Here is a 15,017-nt window from a genome sequence, read left to right as displayed (position 1 = left end):
CTTGTAGCATACGCTTAAGGGCAGCCTGCTTAATTATACTTGCAACAACCATTATAAAAGAGCAGGTTTGTAATAGGTGCAGAACTTGGGATAATAGAAATATATAGAGTGTGTCAGAAGATTGGTAACATTGTTCAGAACCTTCAGCCTATCAAAAGTGTGCTGTTCACATGGGCCGGTCTAGTAAAAAGCTAGCAGAAACCATAGACATTTCAACTACTTAAGAATTTTTGTAATCCTTTTTGTGTTCTGTGATGGGTATTGCTAGTGTCCTCTGTCTAAGCCTCTTGGAATGGTGTCAGTACCATAGCAATGTATATTCTTCCTTTGTGTCTATTTTCCTCTTTTCTTCTTTATTTCTACTTCCTTTCTTTTTCCAGGGGCAGCAGTCGATACAGATCTACTCCCTCTCCCACTGCTGCCTTTCCTTTCTAAGTAGCTGATAGGTTTCCATTTCCAGCTCTATCCCTCTCAGTATGTCTTATCTCAGTCAGTCCTGCTCTTGATCCTTCTGCTGCACTGTTCGTTAGATATGACCTAATTCATCCCTTTCCCTAGCTTCTTTCTCTGATCCAATACCTGGTAATTTCTTGGTACGTACATTGGGTGATGAGTTAACTCATTTCCCACTGTTATAGGAATTGATCTGCCACTTGACTTGTCATCCACCAGCACTCTTAATAAGTAACTCATTGAGATCTGACTTCAGTTCACGGACCAAGAAACAAAAGGTTGTAACTGAAAATCCAGGCTGACATTATGGCCCTAGGGGTAGGCCATGCGGTTGTACAGTGTTGTAGTGCAGCAGAGGATTTTTGGCACAATCATAATATTTGGCCCTTACAAAGAGCTGTACATCTCAACATTCTTTACAAAAGTTGGTCATCAGCAGGAATCCTCTCCATTTAATGGAAGGGAAATGCCCTTCTGGTGACCTATCTGCTGAATCATGCTGGCTCCCTATGTAAATCATTGCAAAGCTAGGATCCTCTATTTGTAGTTCATTTACCTTAAGAGTTAAGTCAGCTGCATCTGCCCAGGTGTTGCATTTGCCCAATATACCTCCAAGCTTTAAATGTAAAAAGCAAACAAACCTTTAATAAAAATGTGATGGATCTGCTTAAGTGTATTATGCAGGCTATACCTCAAAAATAAATGAATACATAGGTATATATATTTTTTCCAAATAATAATATTAGTGACCATAGTGTAGATATATTATTCAAAAGTCATTTTGCAATTTGAGTGGCAAACAATTCCTGATATAGCCTATTGAAATTTATCTCGTATTTTCATATCTCACTTGCTAACTCTAGAGATACTCGTGTTCAAAATGTGGCTTATCTCAGCCAAAGCCCAACCTTTAACCTTGATCCTACCCAGGCTTATACACATACTTAACTTTGTCCACTGTGAATAGTTCCACAGCAGGAATGGGGAACTACTTTAATAGTTTCACAGCAGGGAACTACTCTGTATGTAAAGATAAGCATGTATGTAAGTTTTTGTGGGACTGAAGCCTTATATCATTACTTGATCCTGCATGAATATTCACTTAGGTCTGCTGTAGGATGGAGCAAAGCATGGAGATATGGGTGGGGAAACAATATAATAGAAGCTGCAGATTAGGTGATTGAGTAAATAGCTTTTTCTGTAATTACTCAGTTTTTCACCCAAGCCTCCATTTAAAGAAACACACTAGTATCTTAAGCAATTTGTTGTGAGTATTTTCTATGCCAGTTAATGTCCAATGTGAAGCAGATTTAACAGAATATCCAGATTTTATGTAGACATAGTTGCCGTATTCTTAGCATTTTGTTCATTAGAATCACTGTTATGGAAAAGTGTGTGTGTGTGTATATGTATGTACGCATATATGTATGTACACACAGATACATATATACACACAGACACTTTCCCGTAACATATACCATCTGCTTAGCTGTTTTTTCTGTTCTAAATTTGTCTGCTTTTTAGATCTAACAATAAATTTTTTAAGTCTAAATATATTCAACAATATTCTTTTCTTGCCTTCGAAGGCTGTAAATCAGATTTTAATGTGAAAGACTATTTTATGACATATGTTTACCCTTGATAGTAATAAATAATAATGGAAAACCTTAACTACAGTTTCACAAAGGTGTAATTATCTGAATTCATAATTCGTTGTGACATGTAACTGTTAAGATGATTTATTTCTATGATACCCATCACCCTAGTATTTGGTCACAATTGACATACATGTAAGCTAACAAGAGTTTCTTTTAGAAGTATACAAAGCTCTCTGACCTCCTCCATCCCTTCAAATTTAAAGATGATTGTCAAAGATTAAAAAAAAAGATGTTGTGAGCATACTTTTTATTTGCTTTATGATCTGTAAAGATGACCTGAAGAGGAGAGAGTGAGTGTGGGTATTTGAAGGGTCTCCCCCCTTTTCGTATGTGTTTAACATCAGGAACATCAGATCTTGGCTTCCCTGTTTTGGCTAGGAATTGCTTGCAGGACTGGAGAATGAGTGAAATTATGACATCCAAGAGATTGGTTGGTGCCCCAGCAAGAGCATCAGGAGGCAGTGTGCCTCAGGGAGCTCTCTTGGGGTATGTCTGCAGCGCAGGTGTAAGATGTAATTGTAGTGCGGGTAGTTAAACCGGTGCTAGCTTTAATCCAGCTAGCATGAGTGAGATAGTAGAGAAGACGCAGCGGCATGGGCTAGCAACCTAAGTATATAAACAGGGTCCCTGGCTGCCCCAGTCCTTGTACTGGGGCAGCCAATCAGTGTTGAAGCCTCTGCCATTATATCTTTACTACTATTGTTACCTGTGCTAGCTAGATTTGCCTACCTGCACTACAATTACACCTTAATTTTCAGTGTAGACATACATTTGGAGGGAAATGCTCCAGTGTGCCCTGGCTTATTCATGTGCACCCATGCAGAGACCAGTCCCAGCAGACTTCTTATCTGCTACAGGACTTCGCCTTCCCAGAGGGAGCAGGTGGGGTGCTTTTCACTAATGGAAATATCTTGGCTATGGGTCCCAAGGATATATACCACACACATTTGATTCCTTTTGAGTAAGGAGTCTGCAAAAGAGAAGAAATCAAGTATATTTGTGCCCTTTTTTGATGTATAAAGAAGTTTTGAAAATAGCTTTTTCACAAAAAATTATATTTGTCCTTTGTGCAATGACTTTGTTTGTTCTTGTTTTGTTTTTATGTTTTGAGTGGTTTGGGGTTTGTTTTTGTTTCTTGGCTTAAGAAAAGTAGTTCTTTCCTCTTTTTCATGGCAGGCTCATTGGATGGCTAGAGTACTTGATTCAGAGCTTTCTCTGCCCTCAAATGATAGGTGGGAAGCATTGAGTCTTTCACAAATACCACTTTGGAGAAATGTCTTCCCCCCCCCAGACTCTTCGTTATATAGACATTACCAAAAGCCAACAAAAGGGCAAAATTGACTTATCAGCTTTTAAAAGACAAGATCTCCCTTTCCAGCAGAGTGAGCAACGTTAAAATGCAACGTTTTACAGGAATCTGGATGCTGAATGTTTTAAATTGTATCTGATTCAGGCAAATATGTTTTTTGTCTTACTGTCCCATCTAAGTAATTAATAGAGACTTGCTACAGAAATATAGTTGAAAGTATTATGTAAGGCTGTTAAATGCTGTCTAGTTTATGCATTCCGGGTACTTTTGAATGCCAGACTTTAAAACATACTTATCCAGTCCTCTTGCTGGAAAGAGAGGTCTGATCTTTTTCAGAACACTCTTAGGTTTTTTCCAGCTATAGATTCGTTGTTTGGTTTTTTTGGGGGGCATTGTGTTTTTGGTAGAGAGACTACAATTGCACATTTATTCCCATACAATAAATGACAAACAGTGGTGGAAAGTTGGAGTATTCCTGGTATTTTCCATATTAATATATTGCTGTAGGCTGTTTCAGTCTGGGAATATTCTGCCTTAACTCCTCAGTTGCTGAATAAATAAATGTCACAAAAAATAATTATACTAGATTTCCCGCTTTGTCTCATCTAGGTTCTTACTCTGTACCCATCACCATGGTGTCTTAGTTCTTAACTGTATTTTAATCATAACTGTATTTTTTTCCTCTCCTCCAACTAAGTAGGCAGTATGAAGCAGCACCTGAAAGCAACCTGATAAGCCAAGAAATAATGTTAAAGCGTCAAGAAGAGGAAATGATACAGTTGCAGGCTAGAATGGCTCTTAGGCAGTCTCGACTAAGCCTCTACCCAGGAGACCTGGGTAGGACGTCAATGCTGGACATCACTAGAGACCCTCTAAGAGAGATAGCGTTGGAAACAGCCATGACCCAAAGAAAACTGAGGGTAACATTTTAGCACATTTGCACTCCTAATATTCATTTTGGTGACACATTGACTCAACTTATTTTGAAGACTGAAATTCAAGTCTATGGTGTTTAGGGTTCCAAAGTCACTTCTGTTTGTCCAGAATCGAAGCTGCCATTCACAAAATAAATATAATGTTAGCTGGTTTTTCTGATTGGAAGGAAAGCCCTCGTGTAAGCCTTGCAGATTCTGTACCCATGCATCCTAAAACAGCATCAAGAGACCTATTTAGCTTTATGGGATGTAAAAAAACAAATCTTCCCCACTTAAATGTCACCACTGTTCACTACTTCACTGCCAAATAGCGCTACAAGCAATTTATTAGGGGTTGTTCATTCCTACTGTCCTGGTATGCTCTGCTTTTTTCAATCGTTTTTATGGGCATTCCATATGCTATGTGTTCGAACAGCACAGAGATCATTAAGCAAATGTCTTAGGACAACTGTGTCTGGCTTTGACGACAGCAGGGTCTCAGTCATACCAATCTTAATTACAGTTCCTCCCCTCGGTCCCCTAACGCCTCTTCCCCCACCCCCACCCCCACCCCCACCAGTTATCATTCATGATTTATAACGGTGATAAATGCTTCTTTCTAGTTAATCTCTCTGAATGCTGGGACTAAATGGGGAACTAAATAGTGGAACTAATGAGGGCCACTACCTGTCGGGTTCTGGAATCCATTTTCTCTGTTGGTTCTCCAATCACCTGTTAATTGAATCTCATCTTCACCCCATACATTCTTCTCTCGCTCACTCTAAGCATTCTGCAGATTCTCATTTTCCCCAATGAGCCTAGGAAATCTTTTCCCCTGTCCCTCACCAGGGAGGATGACCTGAAAGCAACAGCAACTTCTCCCCTTGTAACAGAGTTTGGTTCTCTCTATCCCCAGCAGGTTATAAGAGGGTGCCTACCGAGGAGAAGAGAGGTCTGGGGCACACAGCCATAGGCCAGCCCCCTACTGAGTCTCTGTACAAGTTTCTCTTTCTCCTACTGAGCTCAGGCCCTTCCCCTGCCATCTTGAAACGTAGGCAGGGTCTGAGGGTTGGAGGAGAGAAGGAGACTCAGACATGCAAATAGAGTGCCTGATGCTAGGAGGAGTCAGTCTGAGGCCCTCTGATACTGCGTGCCCTGAACTGTATCAGCTTAAAAAAATAAAACTGCTCTTCGACCATCCCAGCTCCTGTTCATGACCCAGGATAATGTCCCCTCTGTGTCTCTCTTTGGCCCACAGCACTTCACCAAGTAGTTCATCTAGGATCTAAACTGCACAAATTCTTTGCTTTTCTAAATGAGCTACCACGTAGGCATTTGTATTAAATACTTTCAGAGAATATTATATATTAGCAGGTAAAACCTCAGGCCTCCAGGTATTTCCATCTCCCCTCAAAGGACAAACCCCTGTGTGACTTCCTAAAGAGAATAGGGAAGTAGGCATATTCTAGAAGTAGTGAATTTAACCAGTGTCCTCCTTTAATAACTTCTTGGACTGAGAACTTTGTGCAGATTTGAACTCAGGTAAAGTTACTTAGTTTACTTAACTATAAGCCGGATTCTGTTGTGTTTTTGAAACTCCTGCAATGATGACACTTACATCCCAGTCCTGCAAGCTGGTCTGCACAAGGTAGATCTTTGAGTGCATGCAGAGCCTCATTTGCTTCTGTGAGGATTCACTCTGGCACAGGGGTCAACCTGTGCAGAAAGCATTGCAGGATCAGAGTCTTAGGTTGCATCCGGGTTTTTTATGAGCTCGTGAGTCTGCGAGTGTAGGTTGTTGGGGTTTTTTTAGTCTAACCGAAGGATGGTTTAATAAAACTAAGCCTATAAATGATGCATGTCACTGGTGGAATGGGACTGTTGAAGATTTTAACTGTGTCAGAGAATGTCAGATTCCCAAACATCTGGACATCAGGCACGGCCATCTGAAGATGATATGGCAGCAGGTTCACTCTTGTGCGTAGGAATAAATTAGCTGTGTGTAATATTGAAATATATAAATAATGTTGTGGGGGAAATATTTTTGCCATAGCAGCCAACGTAACTTAGGTCACATGGACACAGTTGAATTCTTCCAACTAACCAGGTTGCTGGGAACAATTCAGTGTACACTTCTGGGTTTTTATCAGTGTTCATTTCAACTTTCCAGTTCACTTTTTAAGAATTAATTACTTCTCAGTCTCTGGCTTTAGAAACACAAAGAGTTAATTCAGACTTTTGTGATTTGCAGAATTTCTTTGGCCCTGAGTTTGTGAAAATGACCATTGAGCCATTCATCTCCTTGGATCTACCAAAGTCAATCCTGGTAAGAAATGGTCTATTCAGCAACAAGTTGTAGTAGGAATATATTAAACCATTAATACATCTTTATGACACATGTGACTGGTCTGATACTTTATTTCACAAAATGCAGACTAAGAAAGGGAAGAATGAGGATACCAGGCGGAAAGTAAACATAATGCTTTTAAGTGGGCAGAGGCTGGAGCTGACCTGTGATACCAAAACTATTTGCAAAGATGTTTTTGATATGGTGGTAGCCCATGTTGGTTTAGTGGAGCATCACTTGTTTGGCTTGGCTAGCCTAAAAGGTAAGAACAATGTTTTAATTTAACTGGGGAGGTGTACAGTTACTCGAGTTGGCTAAGTATACTGTGTTGGAGACAGGCAAAGGAAAATTTGAGATGGATGGGAGACCAGAGTAATCATTTATGATAAATCCGTTAATTTAGGGTCAGGCTTTGCCACCCTTACCTTGCTTCATGAACAGATCCATTTGCTTAAATTAGTATGGTATTGCACAACTTGAATAACAATAAGAGAATCAGGGCGGCCCTTTATCTTTGTTACTTTGCATTTTCTTCTCTCCTCCAAATCGTTTTTCACTTCGTATGTTTCTGGTCAACAGGGACCTCTTGGAGATGGTTTTAGGTCTGATCAAAATACTCTGTTACAAAATACTTTTGCTAACATTACTCTTTCTTAGCAGAACCTTACTATGCAAGTATTCCCACTGACATCAGTAAGGCCACTTGTGTAGAGAGGTATTAGTCAATATACAGGTGGCAGCACTGGGCCCTTAGTGATTCAGTATAAGAGCTGATCAGAAATTTTCCAACAGAAGATCTTTCCACAGGAAAATGCTGATTCAGAAAATTGATGTTGCCAAAATTGACAGAAGTCTATAAAGTTGCCAAGGGACTTCTAGGCTTCTGACTCCCCAAGCTGCCTCTCTCCCCACCTTGTGGACTGGCAGGTTCCAGATAGCTTGGGGAGTCTGGGAAACATGTACAGAAAGTGAAATATTGTTTAGAATTTTTTTCCAACTGAAATTTTGGAGTTCCCGCTCTGTGGAATGCTTATTCGGAATGATTATTTTAACTTTTGGAATTTCCCACAGAACAGCAATTCAGGGTTCCAACCAATTCTATTCAGTGTGTTAAGGCTTTTACTTATTATAGTCTCTTCTGTACATTTAAGCTAGGGAGCAAGCTGAAATTTTCCAGCTCATACCAGGGATGTTAGGTTTGGTAATGTAGTTTTCTGGCCACAAGGAAATGGATTAAGACCTCAAACTCATTTCATGTAGGCCATCATATATCCAACACGAACAGAAATATTTGTCTCTACATCCTGGGTTGAGTTTTAAATGATGAAATACTTTTTCTCCTTACTAACCACTGAGCCATTCATTCAGCTCATTTTATTGTGCATTATAATTCTCTGCTAGTTGATAGAATATTAACCATCAAGAATAAACTGCAAAATTGTAAAGCTGATCTTAATTCTGCAGCCAGAGAAAGTGTCTGTTTATGAAAATGCTTTCCTCTTACCCATGTTACAGACAACGAATTTTTCTTTGTTGATCCTGACTTAAAACTAACTAAAGTTGCTCCGGAAGGATGGAAGGAGGAACCCAAAAAAAAGAGCAAAGCCGCAATCAACTTCACTTTGTTTTTTCGCGTTAAGTTTTTCGTGGATGATGTCAGTCTTATACAGTGAGTAGCTGAACATTATTTTTTCATCATCCTCTTAATAGGGTCCTTCCCCATCTTTAAATTCCTCCCACCTCCTCTGGTTATATGTGCACAATGTTAGAAGCATTGCTGAAAGGAGCAATATTGTGTGTTGTTTTTCCTCCAGGCACACTCTGACATGTCACCAGTATTATCTACAGCTACGGAAAGATCTCCTGGAGGAAAGGATGCACTGCGATGACGAGACAGCTTTACTGCTAGCATCCCTGGCCCTCCAGGCTGAGTATGGAGATTACCAGACTGAGGTAGGATGTACATTCATCTATGGACAACTGCTATTTGTGCTATTCAATTACTGCACTTGCTCTGTGATATAGTTCGGGGCTGAATATGTTCCAGTTCTTTGGGAACTCAACTGATCTGCTGTTTGTGATTGTTATGCTGTTTGAAGTGTAGTGGAGAGAGAACACAGATGTGCTTTCATGTAGAGATGGACCTCAGCCATAGAATTTCAGGTCTGAATGTTGAACCTGTGCCATAGAATTCAGATATGAATCTGGATGTTGAACCCATTGTCCTTCCAGTGTTTGTGGGGGTTTGGATGCAGCTTTGTAATTTGGTCATTTAATGGATGTTAACTCAAACCCAGTGTCTTAGTAAATAGTAGAATAGAGAGAAGGGCCAAAAATGACATTTAGCTCTAGCTCTGGGTTCAGAATCTGAGCTCCTTCCCCGCACTCAGTCTGAAAGTTCAGATCCACGGTTTTAGCTGAAGCCCATCTTTACAAACAGAGACACACACAAAAGATTGTTGTTCTTATAATAACATATGAAGAATAAAAATGCTTCACTTTATAGGTGCATGGCATGTCCTATTTTAGACTAGAACATTACCTACCAGCTAGAGTGATGGAGAAACTAGACCTATCCTATGTCAAAGAGGAGCTGCCCAAACTGCATAGCACTTACTTGGGTGCTTCTGAGAAAGAAACAGAGATGGAATTTTTGAAGGTAAGTCGTAACATCTCTTGAGTTCTCCTGTGTTCTTGTGAGATTCCCTGTACAAGGAGCATGGGATAGATAAAAATCCTGGAATTGAAATGGAGAACAAAGGAAAATAGTTACTCTTCTAAAACAGCGTTGGCAAGGGGCAAAAATTAAGAGGATCCATTTAAAAGATACAGTTATTAAAAGGGAGGAAAGGAAATTGTACATGATGGAGAAAAGCCTTTAACGTTCTTCCTTCAGCTGTTTCACTGGGTGCATTACAAAAATATTGTCAGATATTAAATAATCTGATCATCGTACGATTATAAAGGAAACTCTTAGTTTATATATTTCCCTCTCTCTGAAATCACCTTTGTCCTAATTTGTTGACTGAAGGTTTCCCAGATTGTGATATTGCAAATAACCAAAGTCTTATTGCAACTCATACTATCCATGTCTAGGATATCTTAGAGTATAGTGTCTTTCAGGACACCTTCAGTGAATCAGAAAGCACTGAATATTTCACAGGCATTTAACTCTAATTTTTTTCTTTCCTTTCCTTTGCAAATCACCTTTAAGCTAGCTAGTAGTACATATTAACATACACATTAATCTGTCTTTGACCGATGACAGATTGAATACAGCTATCTGCATATTTTATGATAGTTTAGAAAGGAAACAATTTTGGAAACTTAACTACACAATTCACTGCTACTTCTGCTATATGGGCCCAGTCCTGCATCATTGAAATGGATCAGTGTTTCATAATTGACTTCAATAGGAACAGTATTGGCTCCTAAATGAATGTTCAGTAGTCTTACAATACACCAGTACACTATTGGATAGAGGAACATAGGCAAGACAAACATTTAACATTAGAAAGTGTCACTGAAAACTGCAGACAGAAAAAAAACAGTAACAAAATTTGATCTGCATGCAGTTTAGGAAAATAGGATGTGATGGGAGCTCTTAATTCAAGACTGTCATATTTTGGGAAGTTATATGTCATCAGGAAGGATTAAAATTATAGCAGAGGGCTTTCTGGGTTGCATTCAGTCAAGCATATGAGAGAAGATTCATGTCCTTGATCCGCATACAGATCTTTAGAGGTTTGCCCAAATTCTCTCATAATCACAGGATTTGTTTAACCTAAGGTTGGGGAGAGACAGACTTCTTCAAACTTTAAAGCCTCCAGTGGGGTGTGAAGATTTGGCTCCACCTCACTTCAAATAATCCAGAGCAGTATTAGAAACATAAATAAGAGTAAATGTGACTTTTAAAACTTTGTATTAGTATTCCACTTGTAAACAGTTTAATAAATCTTTAATAATTTTTTTAATAACCAGTTGGTTAATTATTATAGATTGCATATTACCATAGCTTATAGCCATTTATAACATCTTCTACTGATGTACTCATAACTATCTACCACACATACGGCTCATGTCTGTAACATGTTTATAACATCTATAAATCCTCTATGAATCAAACCTCAATGTAAAGTGTGACCATATGATTTTTTTAACTTGTCAGTATCCCTGTAGATTTTTCTAACATCCTTAACTTCATAGTCTCACAAACGTGCCTCTATGTAGATGTGCCAGAGGCTGACGGAATATGGCGTTCATTTTCATCGGGTGTTGCCTGAGAAGAAATCCCAAACTGGAATCCTGCTGGGAGTGTGTTCCAAGGGAGTTCTTATTTTCGAAGTTCACAATGGAATCCGCACACCCGTACTTCGCTTCCCGTGGAGAGAAACAAAGAAAATATCCTTTAGCGTACGTCTGTATATCTGGTTTTTAGCTTTATGTTCATTATTTTCATCATTGTGTGTGTATATATATACATATATATGGCATTTTGCAGTATGATCTGTGAATGTCTTTTGTGGAGCTGGAGTTCCACTTCCATGGGGTTGACTCATGGGTTCTGCTGTTTAAGGTTCTGAGTTACTAGGCTTATATGTCACAAGAGCGCCAAACTCAGCACAGCTCAGGGGCCTGAAGGGTTTTTGCCACCTTCTTTTCTTGTGAATTTTGAGATTTGCTCCCTACTCCCTGCCTTCCAATCTCACCTTTTTTCTGTTTAACTTCCCCACTCTGGGACCCATCTCTGCATGTTTCTCCTTCACCTACAGGTGCCCTCTGCTGCCTCAGATTCCATCACCTGTTGTGATCAGCCCCTTCTCTCTACTCCCCCACATGCAGCTCATCCCCGCCCCCTCATTTGTGTCTCCCCTCCAAACCTGTTTCAGCTCACTCCCCAGTCACTGCTCTCTCCCTTTAGCCTCCAGTGCCATCTGAGTTCCTAGCATAGCTCCTCCTAACTCCAATGCCCTGTGGTCCCCCAAACCTCAATTACTCCCATAACTCCCATCTCACCACCCAGCTCCAACACACTACTGTTCCTGTATTCCTCTAATCTGCCCAGCACCTCAGTTCTCCCAAAAGCCCCATAAACACCCTCCCCACAACTTTTCCCAACCCTCTTACTTACGGCCCTGAAATACCACTTAGGGATCTGTTCCTTTCCTTTCCATTGTTTTCTGACTGACTCATCTCTGTCCTCCAGGGTTTGCCAGGTAAGGGAGGAGAGCACTTGTAACCCCACCCCAACGCAGCTGGCAACAGGATCTTCAGGGTTGGAATGGCAAGTTCCCCTTCCTCACTCTGAAGGTAGCCCTGGGCTCACTTAGCGCTTTACAAGCAGCACCTTGTTCCCAGGGAGCATTGTTTCCCTGCACTCCAAATAAAGGCAGGGAGAAAGCCTGCTCACTTGTTATGGCCATAGGCACTCCTCCCAGAGTGTGTGTGAGAGACGGTACAGCCTGCTGAGTGGAGCCAGAGAAAGAATTTCAAGGTAGTGGGCTGAGTGACAAATAGACTGTACTTCACACAGGCTACGTCTACACTACCCGCCATATCGGCGGGTAGCAATCGATTCCTCGGGGATCGATATATTGCGTCTCATCTAGACGCGACATATCGATCCCCGAATGCGCTTATATCGATTCCGGAACTCCACCAACCCCAACGGAGTTGCAGAGTCGACATGGGGAGCTGCAGACATCGATCCCGCGCTGTGAGGACAGTGAGTAATTCGATCTTAGATACTTCGACTTCAGCTACATTATTCACTAGCTGAAGTTGCGTATCTGAGATCGATTTTCCCCCGTAGTGTAGACCAGCCCACAGTTAGGAAAGCCACTTATGCTGCTTTATGGTTATGATGTTTCCAGGAGCAATTTAGCTAAATAATAATGAATGGCAATAGCTGATGCTTAATCAGGACAATATTAGCAAACACCACCCTCAGTTAGGACACTTTCAGATGATCTAACCAGTTAAGTAAGTGTTGATAGGTTTGGAATTTCAAGCGCTAGTCTTTCAACAGACAAAGAAGAGAAGTCTTTAAGGCAACCTACTAACTTCTGTGAAAACTACAAACTGTTTTGCTTTCACTAAAGTTTTATCTCAAGTGAGTTAACTCAGATTAAGAGCACATCTTTTTTTTTTGTAGTGAAGATAAGGCCTGTGACACTAGCTAAGATTTTCATAATTACCAAAGGGATTTAGGTACCCAGCTTCCATGGACTTTCAATGGCAGATGGGTTTGTAATTCCCTTAGGGGCTTTTTCAGAATTCCACACTACAAATTCAGGTAGAAACTGCTACTGTTAGTTTGTTGCTGATTCAACAGTAAGCAATGAATTAAATATGATTGGGGCTGGTTGAGATACTATATAGTTGTTTTTGATGCAGAAATGTCACTGTGTAAATCTAACATTATTTTAAAATGGATACAATTGTGTATATGTTAAAAATTCATCCAGTTAATGCAGTTTGCTTTAGTAAGCCTTATTTCCTGACACCTGTTTGCACAGAAACATGTTATAGTCTCTCAAGGCTAAAAAACAGCAACATTTTTATTACGTATTTTTCATCTTACAGAAAAAGAAAATAACTCTGCAGAATGTGTCAGATGGTATAAAGCATGCATTCCAAACTGACACTAGTAAGACTTGCCAATACCTCCTGCACCTCTGCTCTTCTCAGCACAAATTCCAGCTACAGATGAGAGCCAGACAGAGCAACCAAGACACACAGGACATTGGTAGGGACTGTGGTTTTCTTTGTTAAGAACGATAGCTGTGTATATTTATATGAAAAAAAATGGTGCCAGTACTGTAGTACTTCCATTGAGTCCTGTACATGTACTGCTACATTTGGAGGATCTATATCCTAAGGAAAGTATAGTAGGTCAGCAGTTTTCAAGCTGTGATCTGAAGAGAGTTGGCTGGTCACATGATGCTGGCTCTCCTTGCTTTGGCCACTACGTTTGTGTAAAAGAAAGCTAAAAATACCTTCCTATTACTGCTTTTTCATTTGAGCAATTTCAGTAGTTGCCACAACTCTGATCTGTGCAGAGGTGCTCCACGTGAATGCTAATGGGAGGGGAAGCAGTTCATAACACCACATCTCTTAAGCAGTGGGGTGTCTAATCTATATGCTAATTGAAACTTATAATCAACCATCAAAAAAAGTACTGTCTCAGTGTGAGTTGGTTCCTTCAGAAAGTAGTTGCCAATTAATCTTAATGTGAGTGGCTAAGATACAAGAAAAAGATTCCTTTGTAGATTAGTAACTTAAATTGGATTGAACAATGCCTTCCTCCTTGAAATAGATAAGCAATGTTTATTTGAGTTCTACCTGGAATGCAGCCTGGTTGGTCCGCTGGCTTTTTACAGAGCCCTCAAGGTGGTATTTTTTTCAGTGTGTTTTGTTCATTCTTACTTCGTTTTACATTTCAGTCAGTCTGCAGAGACATCTCCCCTATACAGCCAATTGTTGCACTCCAGATTTACACTGGTCTAACTGAGATTAGAGTCTGGCCCCCTTGCTGTAGAAATGCTTATCTCCAATGAAAGAGAATTGACCGTGGCAACTGTACAGCTTTTCTGTTCTATCAGACACTGCAGACCATTTAGCATAAAGAAATGGAACAAAATGACTCAAGTCCTTTGAGCCATATTCTAACTCAATGTCAGTTTATTCTAAAAAGCGCAGAAGACATTGCATGCAAGGCATTCTTGCCCAGCCAGACTCAGTGACATTTACACACACAGCTTGTGTTTTGTTATGGGAGTCTGGAGACTAATAGATTTGTTTTGCTTATGTGCACAGCAGCCTTCTGCAAATTCAGAGGCCTGGGAGTTCATCCATCATTTCTGAGCAAGAAGTAAATTAAGTTTCCAAGAGAATTCCATTTGTTCAAAAATGGAACTAATGTAGGGGGGAAAGCATGCTTTCCTCCACAATTTCACAATGGAACTATTAGTGTGTTTTGGTAGACTCCTTTAAAGTGATTTCCTAGCCTGTATTCCCTACAGAATTAATAGAAGAATGTATACAGTAATATCCAAAAAGTTGTAGAGAGATGTTACACAACATACAGTTTAAAGTGAAAGAACCACAATATAAATAAACAAAGTAGTGCATCCCGGCTATTCCTCATATAGCCGGGATGCACAGAGTCTTCCATCAGGATCTCCTCTCCAGTATGCTGGGCTCAGTACAAACATAAGCTAAGAGTCCCTGTCCCAAAGACCTTACAATCTAAATAGGGAACAAGACCTAATGGATGGATGTAGAACTCAACAGAATGGGAGAGAAAGAGACATGGGTGACTGTAATAACAACAC

The 15,017-nt window shown here is 40.1% G+C and overlaps 1 protein-coding gene across 9 annotated transcripts in view; it reads left to right on the top strand.

Moving 5' to 3' along the window:
• PTPN13 (protein tyrosine phosphatase non-receptor type 13) overlaps positions 1-15,017 on the top strand; it is a 186,066-nt gene that overhangs the window by 120,142 nt on the left and 50,907 nt on the right. For all 9 annotated transcript variants that reach the window (XM_030564946.1, XM_030564949.1, XM_030564942.1 and 6 more), the window contains 8 exons: positions 4,121-4,340; positions 6,586-6,660; positions 6,769-6,943; positions 8,197-8,350; positions 8,496-8,634; positions 9,188-9,340; positions 10,912-11,094; positions 13,267-13,429. In XM_030564946.1, coding sequence (XP_030420806.1) covers positions 4,121-4,340; positions 6,586-6,660; positions 6,769-6,943; positions 8,197-8,350; positions 8,496-8,634; positions 9,188-9,340; positions 10,912-11,094; positions 13,267-13,429 — 1,262 coding nt within the window. The remainder of the gene's footprint in view (positions 1-4,120; positions 4,341-6,585; positions 6,661-6,768; positions 6,944-8,196; positions 8,351-8,495; positions 8,635-9,187; positions 9,341-10,911; positions 11,095-13,266; positions 13,430-15,017) is intronic.

Source organism: Gopherus evgoodei, chromosome 5 (genome assembly GCF_007399415.2).
Source record: "Gopherus evgoodei ecotype Sinaloan lineage chromosome 5, rGopEvg1_v1.p, whole genome shotgun sequence".
Classification (NCBI taxonomy): domain Eukaryota; kingdom Metazoa; phylum Chordata; order Testudines; family Testudinidae; genus Gopherus; species Gopherus evgoodei.
Note: the sequence above shows the minus strand (reverse complement) of the source record. Positions and strands in the feature narration are given on the sequence as shown.